Source organism: Dreissena polymorpha, chromosome 5 (assembly GCF_020536995.1).
Source record: "Dreissena polymorpha isolate Duluth1 chromosome 5, UMN_Dpol_1.0, whole genome shotgun sequence".
NCBI classification, from domain to species: Eukaryota; Metazoa; Mollusca; class Bivalvia; order Myida; family Dreissenidae; genus Dreissena; species Dreissena polymorpha.
In genome coordinates this window covers 11,479,969-11,494,475 of record NC_068359.1, presented here as the reverse complement: position 1 = coordinate 11,494,475, position 14,507 = coordinate 11,479,969, and the positions used below count along the sequence as shown (strand labels likewise).

General features: G+C 38.5%; 2 protein-coding genes across 15 annotated transcripts in view; one reads left to right on the top strand and one right to left on the bottom strand.

Moving 5' to 3' along the window:
- LOC127882394 (integrator complex subunit 11-like) overlaps nt 1-6,623 on the top strand; it is a 40,279-nt gene extending 33,656 nt beyond the window's left edge. Inside the window, exons 16-17 of the mRNA XM_052430996.1 lie at nt 4,433-4,556; nt 6,149-6,623. Of these exons, the coding sequence (XP_052286956.1) occupies nt 4,433-4,556; nt 6,149-6,214 (190 nt within the window). The 3' untranslated portion in view covers nt 6,215-6,623. The remainder of the gene's footprint in view (nt 1-4,432; nt 4,557-6,148) is intronic.
- A 3,061-nt stretch (nt 6,624-9,684) lies between these two features.
- The window catches only part of LOC127882396 (leucine-rich repeat-containing protein 23-like), a 38,450-nt gene continuing 33,627 nt past the window's right edge, over nt 9,685-14,507 (bottom strand). For 5 of the 14 annotated variants that reach the window (XM_052431000.1, XM_052430998.1, XM_052431004.1 and 2 more), the window contains one exon: nt 9,685-10,029. In XM_052431000.1, the coding sequence (XP_052286960.1) occupies nt 10,013-10,029 (17 nt within the window). In that variant the 3' untranslated portion in view covers nt 9,685-10,012. Of the gene's footprint in view, nt 10,030-13,547; nt 13,573-14,252; nt 14,312-14,507 lie in introns of all 14 variants that reach the window. The other 9 variants (XM_052431001.1, XM_052431005.1, XM_052431007.1 and 6 more) reach the window with 3 other exon arrangements.

Sequence of the window (14,507 nt, the reverse complement as noted above, 5' to 3'; positions counted from 1 at the left end):
ACTACACAGGCTAATCTTAGACAGTTCAGTGCAGACTACACAGGCTAATCTTGGACAGTTCTTTATGTAGACTACACAGGCTAATCTTGGACAGTTCAGTGTAGACTACACAGGCTTATCTTGGACAGCTCAGTGTAGACTACACAGGCTAATCTTGGACAGTTCAGTGTAGACTACACAGGCTTATCTTGGACAGTTCAGTGTAGACTACACAGGCTACTCTTGGACAGTTCAGTGTAGACTACACAGGCTTATCTTGGACAGTTCAGTGCAGACTACACAGGCTAATCTTGGACAGTTCAGTGTAGACTACACAGGCTAATCTTGGACAGTTCAGTGTAGACTACACAGGCTAATCTTGGACAGTTCAGTGTAGACTACACAGGCTAATCTTGGACAGTTCAGTGTAGACTACACAGGCTAATCTTGGACAGTTCAGTGTAGACTACACAGGCTAATCTTGGACAGTTCAGTGTAGACTACACAGGCTAATCTTGGACAGTTCAGTGTAGACTACACAGGCTAATCTTGGACAGTTCAGTGTAGACGACACAGGCTAATCTTGGACAGTTCAGTGTAGACTACACAGGCTAATCTTGGACAGTTCAGTGTAGACTACACAGGCTACTCTTGGACAGTTCAGTGTAGACTACACAGGCTTATCTTGGACAGTTCAGTGTAGACTACACAGGCTAATCTTGGACAGTTCAGTGTAGACTACACAGGCTAATCTTGGACAGTTCAGTGTAGACAACACAGGCTAATCTTGGACAGTTCAGTGTAGACTACACAGGCTAATCTTGGACAGTTCAGTGTAGACTACACAGGCTTATCTTGGACAGTTCAGTGTAGACGACACAGGCTAATCTTGGACAGTTCAGTGTAGACTACACAGGCTAATCTTGGACAGTTCAGTGTAGACTACACAGGCTAATCTTGGACATTTCAGTGCAGACTACACAGGCTAATCTTGGACAGTTCAGTGTAGACTACACAGGCTAATCTTGGACAGTTCAGTGCAGACTACACAGGCTTATCTTGGACAGTTCAGTGTAGACTACACAGGCTAATCTTGGACAGTTCAGTGTAGACTACACAGGCTAATCTTGGACAGTTCAGTGTAGACTACACAGGCTAATCTTGGACAGTTCAGTGTAGACTACACAGGCTACTCTTGGACAGTTCAGTGTAGACTACACAGGCTTATCTTGGACAGTTCAGTGTAGACTACACAGGCTACTCTTGGACAGTTCAGTGTAGACTACACAGGCTAATCTTGGACAGTTCAGTGTAGACTACACAGGCTTATCTTGGACAGTTCAGTGTAGACGACACAGGCTAATCTTGGACAGTTCAGTGTAGACTACACAGGCTAATCTTGGACAGTTCAGTGTAGACTACACAGGCTAATCTTGGACAGTTCAGTGTAGACGACACAGGCTAATCTTGGACAGTTCAGTGTAGACTACACAGGCTACTCTTGGACAGTTCAGTGTAGACTACACAGGCTTATCTTGGACAGTTCAGTGTAGACTACACAGGCTTATCTTGGACATTTCAGTGCAGACTACACAGGCTAATCTTGGACAGTTCAGTGTAGACTACACAGGCTAATCTTGGACAGTTCAGTGCAGACTACACAGGCTACTCTTGGACAGTTCAGTGTAGACTACACAGGCTTATCTTGGACAGTTCAGTGTAGACTACACAGGCTAATCTTAGACAGTTCAGTGTAGACTACACAGGCTTATCTTGGACAGTTCAGTGTAGACGACACAGGCTAATCTTGGACAGTTCAGTGTAGACGACACAGGCTAATCTTGGACAGTTCAGTGTAGACTACACAGGCTAATCTTGGACAGTTCAGTGTAGACAACACAGGCTTATCTTGGACAGTTCAGTGTAGACTACACAGGCTAATCTTAGACAGTTCAGTGTAGACTACACAGGCTAATCTTGGACAGTTCAGTGTAGACTACACAGGCTAATCTTGGACAGTTCAGTGTAGACTACACAGGCTAATCTTAGACAGTTCAGTGTAGACTACATAGGCTAATCTTGGACAGTTCAGTGTAGACTACACAGGCTAATCTTGGACAGTTCAGTGTAGACTACACAGGCTAATCTTAGACAGTTCAGTGTAGACTACACAGGCTAATCTTGGACAGTTCAGTGTAGACTACACAGGCTAATCTTGGACAGTTCAGTGTAGACTACACAGGCTTATCTTGGACAGTTCAGTGTAGACTACACAGGCTAATCTTAGACAGTTCAGTGTAGACTACACAGGCTAATCTTGGACAGTTCAGTGTAGACTACACAGGCTACTCTTGGACAGTTCAGTGTAGACTACACAGGCTAATCTTGGACAGTTCAGTGTAGACAACACAGGCTTATCTTGGACAGTTCAGTGTAGACTACACAGGCTAATCTTAGACAGTTCAGTGTAGACTACACAGGCTAATCTTGGACAGTTCAGTGTAGACTACACAGGCTAATCTTAGACAGTTCAGTGTAGACTACACAGGCTAATCTTGGACAGTTCAGTGTAGACTACACAGGCTAATCTTGGACAGTTCAGTGTAGACTACACAGGCTAATCTTGGACAGTTCAGTGTAGACTACACAGGCTAATCTTGGACAGTTCAGTGTAGACTACACAGGCTAATCTTGGACAGTTCAGTGTAGACTACACAGGCTACTCTTGGACAGTTCAGTGTAGACTACACAGGCTTATCTTGGACAGTTCAGTGTAGACTACACAGGCTAATCTTAGACAGTTCAGTGTAGACTACACAGGCTAATCTTAGACAGTTCAGTGTAGACTACACAGGCTTATCTTGGACAGTTCAGTGTAGACGACACAGGCTAATCTTGGACAGTTCAGTGCAGACTACACAGGCTTATCTTGGACAGTTCAGTGTAGACGACACAGGCTAATCTTGGACAGTTCAGTGTAGACTACACAGGCTTATCTTGGACAGTTCAGTGTAGACTACACAGGCTTATCTTGGACAGTTCAGTGTAGACGACACAGGCTAATCTTGGACAGTTCAGTGTAGACTACACAGGCTTATCTTGGACAGTTCAGTGTAGACAACACAGGCTAATCTTGGACAGTTCAGTGTAGACTACACAGGCTAATCTTGGACAGTTCAGTGTAGACTACACAGGCTAATCTTAGACAGTTCAGTGTAGACTACACAGGCTAATCTTAGACAGTTCAGTGCAGACTACACAGGCTAATCTTGGACAGTTCAGTGTAGACTACACAGGCTAATCTTGGGCAGTTCAGTGTAGACTACACAGGCTAATCTTGGACAGTTCAGTGTAGACTACACAGGCTAATCTTGGACAGTTCAGTGTAGACTACACAGGCTACTCTTGGACAGTTCAGTGTAGACGACACAGGCTAATCTTGGACAGTTCAGTGTAGACTACACAGGCTTATCTTGGACAGTTCAGTGTAGACTACACAGGCTAATCTTGGACAGTTCAGTGCAGACTACACAGGCTAATCTTGGACAGTTCAGTGTAGACTACACAGGCTAATCTTAGACAGTTCAGTGTAGACTACACAGGCTAATCTTGGACAGTTCAGTGTAGACTACACAGGCTAATCTTAGACAGTTCAGTGCAGACTACACAGGCTACTCTTGGACAGTTCAGTGTAGACTACACAGGCTAATCTTGGACAGTTCAGTGCAGACTACACAGGCTAATCTTGGACAGTTCAGTGCAGACTACACAGGCTAATCTTGGACAGTTCAGTGTAGACTACACAGGCTAATCTTAGACAGTTCAGTGCAGACTACACAGGCTAATCTTGGACAGTTCAGTGTAGACTACACAGGCTAATCTTAGACAGTTCAGTGCAGACTACACAGGCTACTCTTGGACAGTTCAGTGTAGACTACACAGGCTTATCTTGGACAGTTCAGTGCAGACTACACAGGCTAATCTTGGACAGTTCAGTGTAGACTACACAGGCTAATCTTGGACAGTTCAGTGTAGACTACACAGGCTAATCTTGGACAGTTCTTTATGCATTAAGATCATGTTTATGCATTAAGCTCATGTTTAAAAGAACACGGCTCATTTGAAGAATAGAAGCATTATGATCACAGTTTCTCAGGAAAGTCTTAAAGGAGTTCATTAAAACTTTATCACCTATTTCTAATGGTTTTGTACTGGGTATCATGTCAACCTGGTGATCAGAAGCTCCTTGGTTTGATCAAAATACTGAGAACTCTTCAAGCCTGTCATAGGATTTGAAAGCAATTTGTCTATATAAAAAAAAAGGTTGTCCTTCGGTTATTTTGATAACTCTTCTTTGAAATATTGGCTTTAATTTCCACTTTTTTTTATATTAATTATCTGCAATCATGTTTGAATTTTGTCTAGACCAATCCTCTCTTCCGTACACTTGCAGCCACATGACTGATCAACAGACGCAGATTGGGTCAGATGGTTCCATCTCTGTGTCGGATGTCATGGTAACGACCTCTGGGGAAGATGATGACCCCAAGTCCGTCCTGGTCACATGGTCCCATCAGGTGGGTGCAGAGGCTTGGTTCTAGTATCAATGAAATGTATCCACAGTCTGGGACAACAGGGCTTAATGCATTTGCGTAGTGTTGTCACAGGCTTATCAGGAATGACAGGGATTATGTTTTCACAATTGAATTCTAAAATAACCAATGGTTTCACTTTAAGATGTTTAGAAATATAGTTCTTCATGGTAGAAATACAAAGAATTGAATTTGTAAATAAACATTTTATTGATATTTTGTTGTTGAAGATGTTCTTTTTTCCAGTCACATCTGTAATTTATATCATTGAAATGTTATTAATCAAGTAATTGTACCTTTAAGCTATTAAAAGTAAATTGATGCTAAAATTCTTAATTTACGAGGTTAAAGGGATCTTTTCACGCTTTGGTAAATTGACAAAATTGAAAAAAGTTGTTTCAGATTCGCAAATTTTCGTTTTGGTTATGATATTTGTGAGGAAACAGTAATACTGAACATTTACCATGCTCTAATATAGCCATTATATGCATCTTTTGACGATTTTAAAACCTAAAAATTATAAAGCGTTGCAACGCGAAACGATTGAATAATTTGGAGAGTTCTGTTTTTGTCGTTAAATTTTGTGAAACTACGAAGGTTGCTTATATAACGTATAAAATACGTGAATTATGTGTACTCGGCGGAATAGCTCAGTAGGTTAAAGCGTTTTTACTTCAGGACTCTGGCATGACTCCAGGGGTCACTGGTTCGAAACCTGCTCCGGGCAATGTTATTTTCCTTTTTTTAATTTCATTCTTGATTTTTTACTGGAGCTTTTACGATCCAATGTTTACATTTATCAATATAAAGCATTTAATGAATAAGTTAAAAAAAATGCCAAAATCTGTGAAAAGGCCCCTTTAAGGTGATATATGTATTCTCAAAATTGGGCAAAACCACCTGTATATAAGTTATTAGTGAAATTAAGTACTGGTATTTAAGTTTTTGCTTAGAATGAAAGCTTCTTTTAAAACTGTATTATAATTGCTGATGAATTATGTCTATAATAGGGCCTATATTAACAAAGCCTTCGGTACAACAATATCGAACATAAAATGTGTAAAGTAAGGGACTGAAGTCCACCAAGGGACTGAACTTTACTAAGGTACTGAACTGCTCTAAGGGACTGAAGTCCACAAAGGAACTTAACTCCAACAAGGGACTGAACTCACAAGGACTCAACTCCACTAAAGGACTGAACTCTACTAAGGGACTGAACTTTATTAAGGGACGGAACTTCACTAAGGGACTGAACTCTACTATGGAACTGAACTCCACTAAGGGACTGAACTCACCAAGAGACTGAACTCCACAAAGGGACTGAACTCCACTAAGGGACTAAACTTCACAAAGGGACTGAACTTCACAAAGGGACTAAACTCGACTAAAGGACTGAACTCTACTAAGGGACTGAACTCTACTTAGGGACTGAACTCGACTAAAGGACTGAACTCTACTAAGGGACTGAACTTTACTAAGGGAATGAACTCCACTTAGAGAATGAATCCACTAAGGGACTGAACTCCACTATGGGACTGAACTCCACTAAGTGACTTAACTACTTTTCTTTTTTGCAGGATGAAGAGCTTGGCAGTATGTTAATGAACATTCTCAGAAGTGAGCTACCAATCGTGACAGACTGAGACCCGATTATTAGATATGCAAGGACACCAGTTAGGTCTTGCTGTGTATCACAAGTCATGTTGGAGGGAAAGAATTCTCCGAGGAAGCTATGGTGCTTAAGTTTCTTATCATCAACTATGATGGTGAAAATTTGGGGTTCACATGAACTACTGCAATACTGCTGGTTTGAAAAAAACTTGCACAGAGTTCTTGGTGAAACTGAAACATAGGGATGGTTTTCAACTTGTTAGGACTAAAAGTTTTATTTATCTCATTATTTTTTAAGGCCGTAAATCATGAAAGAAATGAACTGTAGAGTTTAATTAAAGAAGTATAGAATATTTTAAGGGTTAAGATAGCTTTGTTAGCATGTTAACTTGTGGAGAAGAATTCTTATAAGTTTTTAGTAATTTGTTTTCTTATCCATTATTGTATTAATGTAATTCACATGTGATGTTTAAAGCATCCTAATAATAAAATACTTTTTAAACCAACAAAAAAAAACTTTGTTGTTTTCTTTGTTCAATACTTGGAAGTGTTATAAATATACCATTCTTCAAAGAAGCCGGGGTATATCGCTTTGCAGTCAGTTCATTGGTTTGTCAGTCCATTTAGATTTCGCATGATATCTACTAAGAGAACACTTTGGATCATTTAAATGGTTTGTTGGCTACTTGTGTGGAAAGAAAGAAGCCAATTGAGGTCAAAGTTCAAGGTCACAGTGATTTGTTACCTGAAATTAAAATAGGTACTATATCATGCTAAGTACTGTTCATACCCATGAAAAACATCCATTAAGAAGACTTTTAATTGTAATAAAATCAGTATCTTAACATTGGGCACTGAATTCCATTAAAATTGAATAAATATTATGGTACTGGCATATGTAAATGCATTAAAGCATTTAATCTTCATTAACAGGGTATTTACAAATCTGTTCCAAAAAGTTTTATTGCACACATTGATTTGTGTGGCATGTTGATCTTACTTCTTAAAGGATGGAGCTAGGCTCACATGTTTTAAAAACATCTCTTGTTAATTTTGACAGGAACATTGTATCTAGAGAGACAAAAAAATTAGATAACAAACTTTGGGTGTGAAAGATATCTACAATTTTGATCCTATAGTTAATCCATTATGAAAAGGAGTCTCAGTGTTGCTTGTGAACTTGAATTTCAGAAAAAAATGTGTGCATCTAAATATCCATATACTTTGAAAAGTGGTTTTCATAAATCTTTTTCAGTCAAAAGTTGTTGTTTTCTTTGTTCAAACTTAGCAATCTATGTTCAGTCAAAAAGAATTGTTTTCTTTGTTCAAACTTAACAATCTATGTTCAGTCAAAAGGTGTTGTTTTCTTTGTTGAAACTTAACAATCTATGTGTTTTTGTGTTGTTGTTTTTATTTCCCCAGTAGGTTGGCATATAGCAGTCGGACTGTTTGTCCGTCCGTTAGTCTGTCCGGCATTCCATTTTCTGGATTTTTTTAAGCAACGCTTTCCGATATGAGCTGATTTTTTTATGCGAGTCTACCTACATGACCTACAGATGAAGAGAGAGTTTTGTTCTGGTCCAATTATTTTTGCCGAAGTTATTGGCTTGGACTTAACAATTTTCTCTATAATATAGCTGCGGTGCAATCTGCATGTGTGGTAATGCGTCAATCGCATTGATGAATGTTTCTTATCTCCAGACAGTCATTTTGAGCCATAACAAAAACTTTGTGTTGCTCTTAGACACTTATGGGAGTTGTGAGATTGTAAGGTTGATTTCTAGAACTTAGGTCTGTATTTAAAAAAATAAAATGTTCCCTTCAACCGAACTAGATTTAGGTACCAGCCAGGCGAGCGAGGTCTACAACTTTTGTGGACATAGAGCATGAATATCTATCGATTGAAGTATATTAAACAAGAGTGCCAAACTGTCTGAAGATACGCCGGTTTGCAATTTTTGGACAACTTGACAACTTAACCATTTGAGTGGCAAAATGATATATTTGTATGTCATAACTAACCATTTGAGAGGCAAAGTGACCTAAGTTTTTAAACGGCATGACCTATATTTGAACATGACCTAGATATCATCTAGACACAACTTCTGACCAAATTTGGTGAAGATCGGATGAAAACAACTTCAATTAGAGAGCGGACACCATATTAATGCTTGAAATGCACTAAGTGACATTGTGACCTAGTTTTTGACCCGGCATGACCCATATTTGAACTTGACCTATTTATCATTAAGACACAACTTCTGACCAAATTTGGTGAAGATCGTCTGTAAACTACTTCAATTATAGAGCAGACACCATGCTTAATCCTTGAAATGCACTGGGTGACCCTGTGACCTAGTTTTTGACCCGGCATGACCCATATTCGAACTTGACCTAGATATTGTCTAGATACAACTTCTGACCAAGTTTGGTGAAGATTTGATGAAAACTACTTCAATAACAAAAGTGCACACCATGCTTACTCCTTTAAATGCACTAAGTAAACCCTTGTCCTAGTTTTTGACCCGGCATGACCCATATTCGAACATGACCTAGATATTGTCTAGATACAACTTCTGACCAAGTTTTGTAAAGATGGGATAAAAACTAATTCAATGAGAAAGCGGACACCATGCTAAATCCTTGAAATGCTGTAAGTGACCCCCTGACCCTATGACCTAGTTTTTGACCCAGCATGTCCCATATTTTAACTTGACCTAGATATTGTCTATATACAACTTCTGACCAAGTTTGGAGAAGATCGGATGAAAACTACTTCAATTAGATATCTGGCACCATCCTTAATCCTTGAAATGCACTAAGTGACTCAGTGACCTAGTTTTTGACCCGGCATGACCCATATTCTAACTTGACCTAGATATTGTCTAGATACAACTTCCGACCAAGTTTGGTGAAGATTGGGTGAAAACTATTTATATTAGAGAGCGGACACTGCTGTGGACGTCGCCATCACCGCCCACCCGACAAGGGTAATCTTATAATATGTCCCTTTTTGAAAACAGGCTTAAAAAAATGTGTGCACCTAAATATCCATATTCTTTGAAAAGTGGTTTTCATCAATCTCTTACAGTCAAAAGGTGTTGTTTTCTTTGTACAAACTTAAGAATCTATGTGTTCTTTTTTTTTCATGCCCCCGGTAGGTTGGCATATAGCAGTCGGACTGTCTGTCCGTCTGTCCGGTAGGTTGGAATATAGCAGTTGGACTGTCTGTCCGTCTTGTAGGTTAGCATATAGCAGTCGGACTGTCTGTCAGTCTGTCCGGCATTCCATATTCTGGAAAAAAAATTAAGCAATGATTTTCAATTGAGCTGATTTTTTTATGCGAGTCTACCTACATGGCCTACAAATTAAGAGTGAGTTTTGTTGTGGTCCATTAATTTTGGGCAAAGTTATGGGCCTTGGACTTAACAATTTTCTCTAATATAGCTGCGGTGCATCTTCAAAGTGCAGTAGGGGGCATTGTGTTTCACAAACACAGATATTTTTTAATTTTTTACAAATTCATTTATTACATCAACAAAATACATATAATGCAATTTTATCACAGTTCCTTTTAAAACAATTGTTTCCATGTAATAAATTATGTATTTCATGAATCCACATGGCAGTTACTATTCAACAATAGTTTATTTGGAAATCAATAAAGGAAGAAGACAAAAAAAGTTTATTTAGAGATAATAAATTAACTGCTTTTTGTGCACTAAACTTCAAAGTTTCAAAATAAATGTGTGCACATTCAGTCCCCTTTCTTAATCTTATTTTATAATATTTGTCTGGTTTACTCGGGTTCACTCTCATGAAAATCATCTTCATTGTCCTCCTTCTCCTGAAAATAAAACCAAGCTACTCTTAACAAAGGGAGACAATCCAAAATGTAAAAGAGGGAGGCAATTATAATTATTATAAACTTTTAAAACAAACTGTTAATCATTACAACATCCACACATTGCCAACATTATAGTCATGTTAATACTTCTACTATATGCTTTGCTGAAGAAATAAATAAAAGCATTAAACATCCTGGAACAAATAATATATATTGATAACTTAAGTTTTTAATAACTTTTGGAATTGTAATAACTAAATTTCATAGTACACTGTTGGTGTTGTGATTTTTCAAGTGATGTAAATGCACTTATATTGTACTGAAATTACCAATGAAGAAAAAAGAAAATATGACAATAAATAAATATTATCAAGACCGGCTTCCTGTCAATTCAGAGTGTTGTCTGTGAAACAAAGTGAACCCAACACCATGTTACAAGCACAAAGAAGATGTTTCATTTTCATTTTTATGCTTCAAGAACAACAGTTTGTTAAATTACAACAATTAAATACAACATGCATTGTACAAGTCTTTTTTCTATGCCTTGTTAATTAACTTCAGATACATGTGTATATCTTAATAACAACATCAGAAAACCCCGATTTCATTCATGTTAAAAAATCATGTTGGTAAAAAACTTTTGAAAATCAACCCAGATGTAAAGAAAAAGTGCTGCCATGAGTAAATATTTATTTGTATACAATATATAATGTTCCATTACTCTGTTAACATGAAAACACATGCCTGAATTAATATTTTATATTTTTAATTGTCTTAAGTTATTAATATAACTGTCTTTTCAAGAAAACATTTTTTTTTCTGAAACTGTTAAGTAGATGGCATGTTTATGAATATTAAACATAGTGTAAAGTTAAATAAGCTGTGGAAATAAGCAAGGCAAGTGTTTTTGTGCATGCACCTGAATCTTTGTGAAATCATTCCAAGCAAACAAATGTTAATGAAGTATTTTACCGTCTATTGATTGAGATATATGTAGTGCTAAAATTGTTACATTTTTTTCAAGGATATAATGTATTTTTACATAATTATTTGAAAATACCCTCACAAATGTTTGGAATCAATTTTTATATACAATTATAAGATTCTGATATTTCTAAGATTTCAAATGAAAGACACAAGTAACTTAATACTAAATGAATATTGCAAAGTGTTGGGACTTAAATTTCTCAATACATTTCATATTGTATTTATATGAATATTATGCTTCAGAGCCAATTCTGAGTGCTGGAAAGACATTTATTGAGTTACATGAATTTTAGATGACACACATGTATCTGATAAAAAAACAATTAAGCCAGGCTGTGGGAAAACTGGGCTTAATGCATTAAAGTAAAGTGTCATCCCAGTTTGGCCTGCGCTGTCTGCTTAGATTATAATAATCAGGGACAATACTTTTTACCTTAATGGATTTGTTCACTTAAAAGAAGTTTGTTCTAAACCAATATCCATTATGTAGAAAGTGTTGCCCCTGATTAGCCTGTGCTGTCTACTTAGGTTAATCAGGAACGATACTTTTTACATTAATGGATTTATACATTTAAAGGAAGACTGTTCTAAACCAATATCCATTGTGTAAAAAGTGTTGTCCCTGATTAGCCTGTGCTGTCTGCTTCGGTTTATCAGGGACGATTCTTTTAACCTTAATGGATTTGTTCATTAAAGGATGTCTATCCTAAACCTTTATCAATTAATATGTAAAAAGTGTTGTCATGATAAGCCTGTGCTGTCTACTTAGGTTATACAGGGACGATACTTTTTACCTTAAATACAGGATTTGTTCATTTAAAGGAAGTCTATTCTTAACCAATATCCATTAAACCTGTTGTCCCTGATAGCTTGTGCTGACTGCACAAGCTCTCTGGAACAACACTTTACACCCATACATTTTGCCCCATGCGGACTGCACAGGCTCTCTGGAACAACACTTTACACCCATACATTTTGCCCCATGTGGACTGCACAGGCTCTCTGGAACAACACTTTACACCCATACATTTTGCCCCATGCGGACTGCACAGGCTCTCTGGAACAACACTTTACATCCATACATTTTGCCCCATGCGGACTGCACAGGCTCTCTGGAACAACACTTTACACCCATACATTTTGCCCCATGTGGACTGCACAGGCTCTCTGGAACAACACTTTACACACATACATTTTGCCCCATGTGGACTGCACAGGCTCTCTGGAACAACACTTTACACCCATACATTTTGCCCCATGCGGACTGCACAGGCTCTCTGGAACAACACTTTACACCCATACATTTTGCCCAATGCGGACTGCACAGGCTCTCTGGAACAACACTTTACACCCATACATTTTGCCCCATGCGGACTGCACAGACTCTCTGGAACAACACTTTACACATATACATTTTGCCCCATGCAGACTGCACAGACTCTCTGGAACAACACTTTACACCCATACATTTTGCCCCATGCGGACTGCACAGGCTCTCTGGAACAACACTTTACACCCATACATTTTGCCCCATGCGGACTGCACAGACTCTCTGGAACAACACTTTACACATATACATTTTGCCCCATGCGGACTGCACAGACTCTCTGGAACAACACTTTACACCCATACATTTTGCCCCATGCGGACTGCACAGGCTCTCTTGAACAACACGTAACAAACATACATTTTGCTGATTGCACAGGCTCTCTGGAACAACACTTTACACACATACATTTTGCCCCATGCGGACTGCACAGGCTCTCTGGAACAACACTTTACACACATACATTTTGCCCCATGCGGACTGCACAGGCTCTCTGGAACAACACTTTACACCCATACATTTTGCCCCATGCGGACTGCACAGGCTCTCTGGAACAACACTTTATCCCATACATTTTGCCCCATGCGGACTGCACAGGCTCTCTGGAACAACACTTTAACCCATACATTTTGCCCCATGCGGACTGCACGGGCTCTCTGGAACAACACTTTAACCCATACATTTTGCCCCATGCGGACTGCACAGGCTCTCTGGAACAACACTTTACACCCATACATTTTGCCCTATGCGGACTGCACAGGCTCTCTGGAACAACACTTTACACACATACATTTTGCCCCATGCAGACTGCACAGGCTGTCTGGTACAACACTTTACACCCATACATTTTGCCCTATGCGGACTGCACAGGCTCTCTGGAACAACACTTTTCACCCATACATTTTGCCCTATGCGGACTGCACAGGCTCTCTGGAACAACACTTTACACACATACATTTTGCTATTTGCGGACTACACAGGCTGTCTGGTACAACACTTTACACCCATACATTTTGTCCCATTGTCCCAGAGTGTGGCTCAATTAGATGACAAATTTTAGGCTTAACCTTTGTGAGAAGACGCAGTGGACCAAATGCACACCAATTGTACAAAAGTACAATAGTCGCCCTATTAGCGCGTACTAGTTAGTCTATGAAACATTGTTTTTATACTCCACACTGCAAGGTTTGTGAAGTTTACTTACATGGGGCAGGAGTTGTAACTGTGCTCTAAAGTGGATAATACTGTCTTGGTTATCTACAAGGACTTTGAATCTTGCTTCTCAACTCTAGCAGTGAAATATATGTACTTACTTAATCATGTTGCATCCATTAAGTGATAATAAATAATTCTATGTAAATTATAACTAGAGGTTGTCACACTAGTGTCCAATACTGCCCAACGCTGCATGTTAATACAATTCTATGTTCAAAATAGAGAATACTTTTTAGGTCACCTGAGCACAACGTTATAAGGAGGCATTTCAAAATATAAGATTTCAATCTAAAAGATATGAAATTTATTAAAATATAGGAATCAGTTGACAGCCTGAATCAGTTTACAGAAAAAACTTATAACTTGTGAACTAATGTAAGATTGTTTAATGTTATTTTGCTCTACTATTATATTGCATCTAGTCTTATCTGATAATTATTTGCTACTTGAAAATGCTAATGTGGGATGCATTTATATAGTTTCTTATTGGACTTACAAAGTTTAAGTTCACTTGATGCATAACACTTCAACATCACTCATAGCTAAAAACGGAAAGTATTATACATTAGAACAGCAAAGAAAACACAGATGTTAGAAGCCCTCAGTCACCGAGTTAAAGCTACGGAAAACTAACGCCCAAACATGGGTAACTTCCTCAAAGGTCAATCTACAGGGTCCCTAATACCAGCCTTACATGCAACATGCTGGTTAACACAGGGGTTAGTCTTCAGGCGTAGGTTCTTCATTTTCCTGCTGTGGGATAAAAGACATGTTAGAATCACAAAATGGTCTCCCGCTCAGAAATAAGGAGATGAAAGAGTTATAGACATAGTCTCCTAAGAGAAAGGTGTTGTTTGAATAACCAGGGTTTAGTTCAGGGCCCATACTCAGGGCAGTTCAAACATATGTTGTTTTTTAATTTTCACAAATACAAAAGAACAACATATTA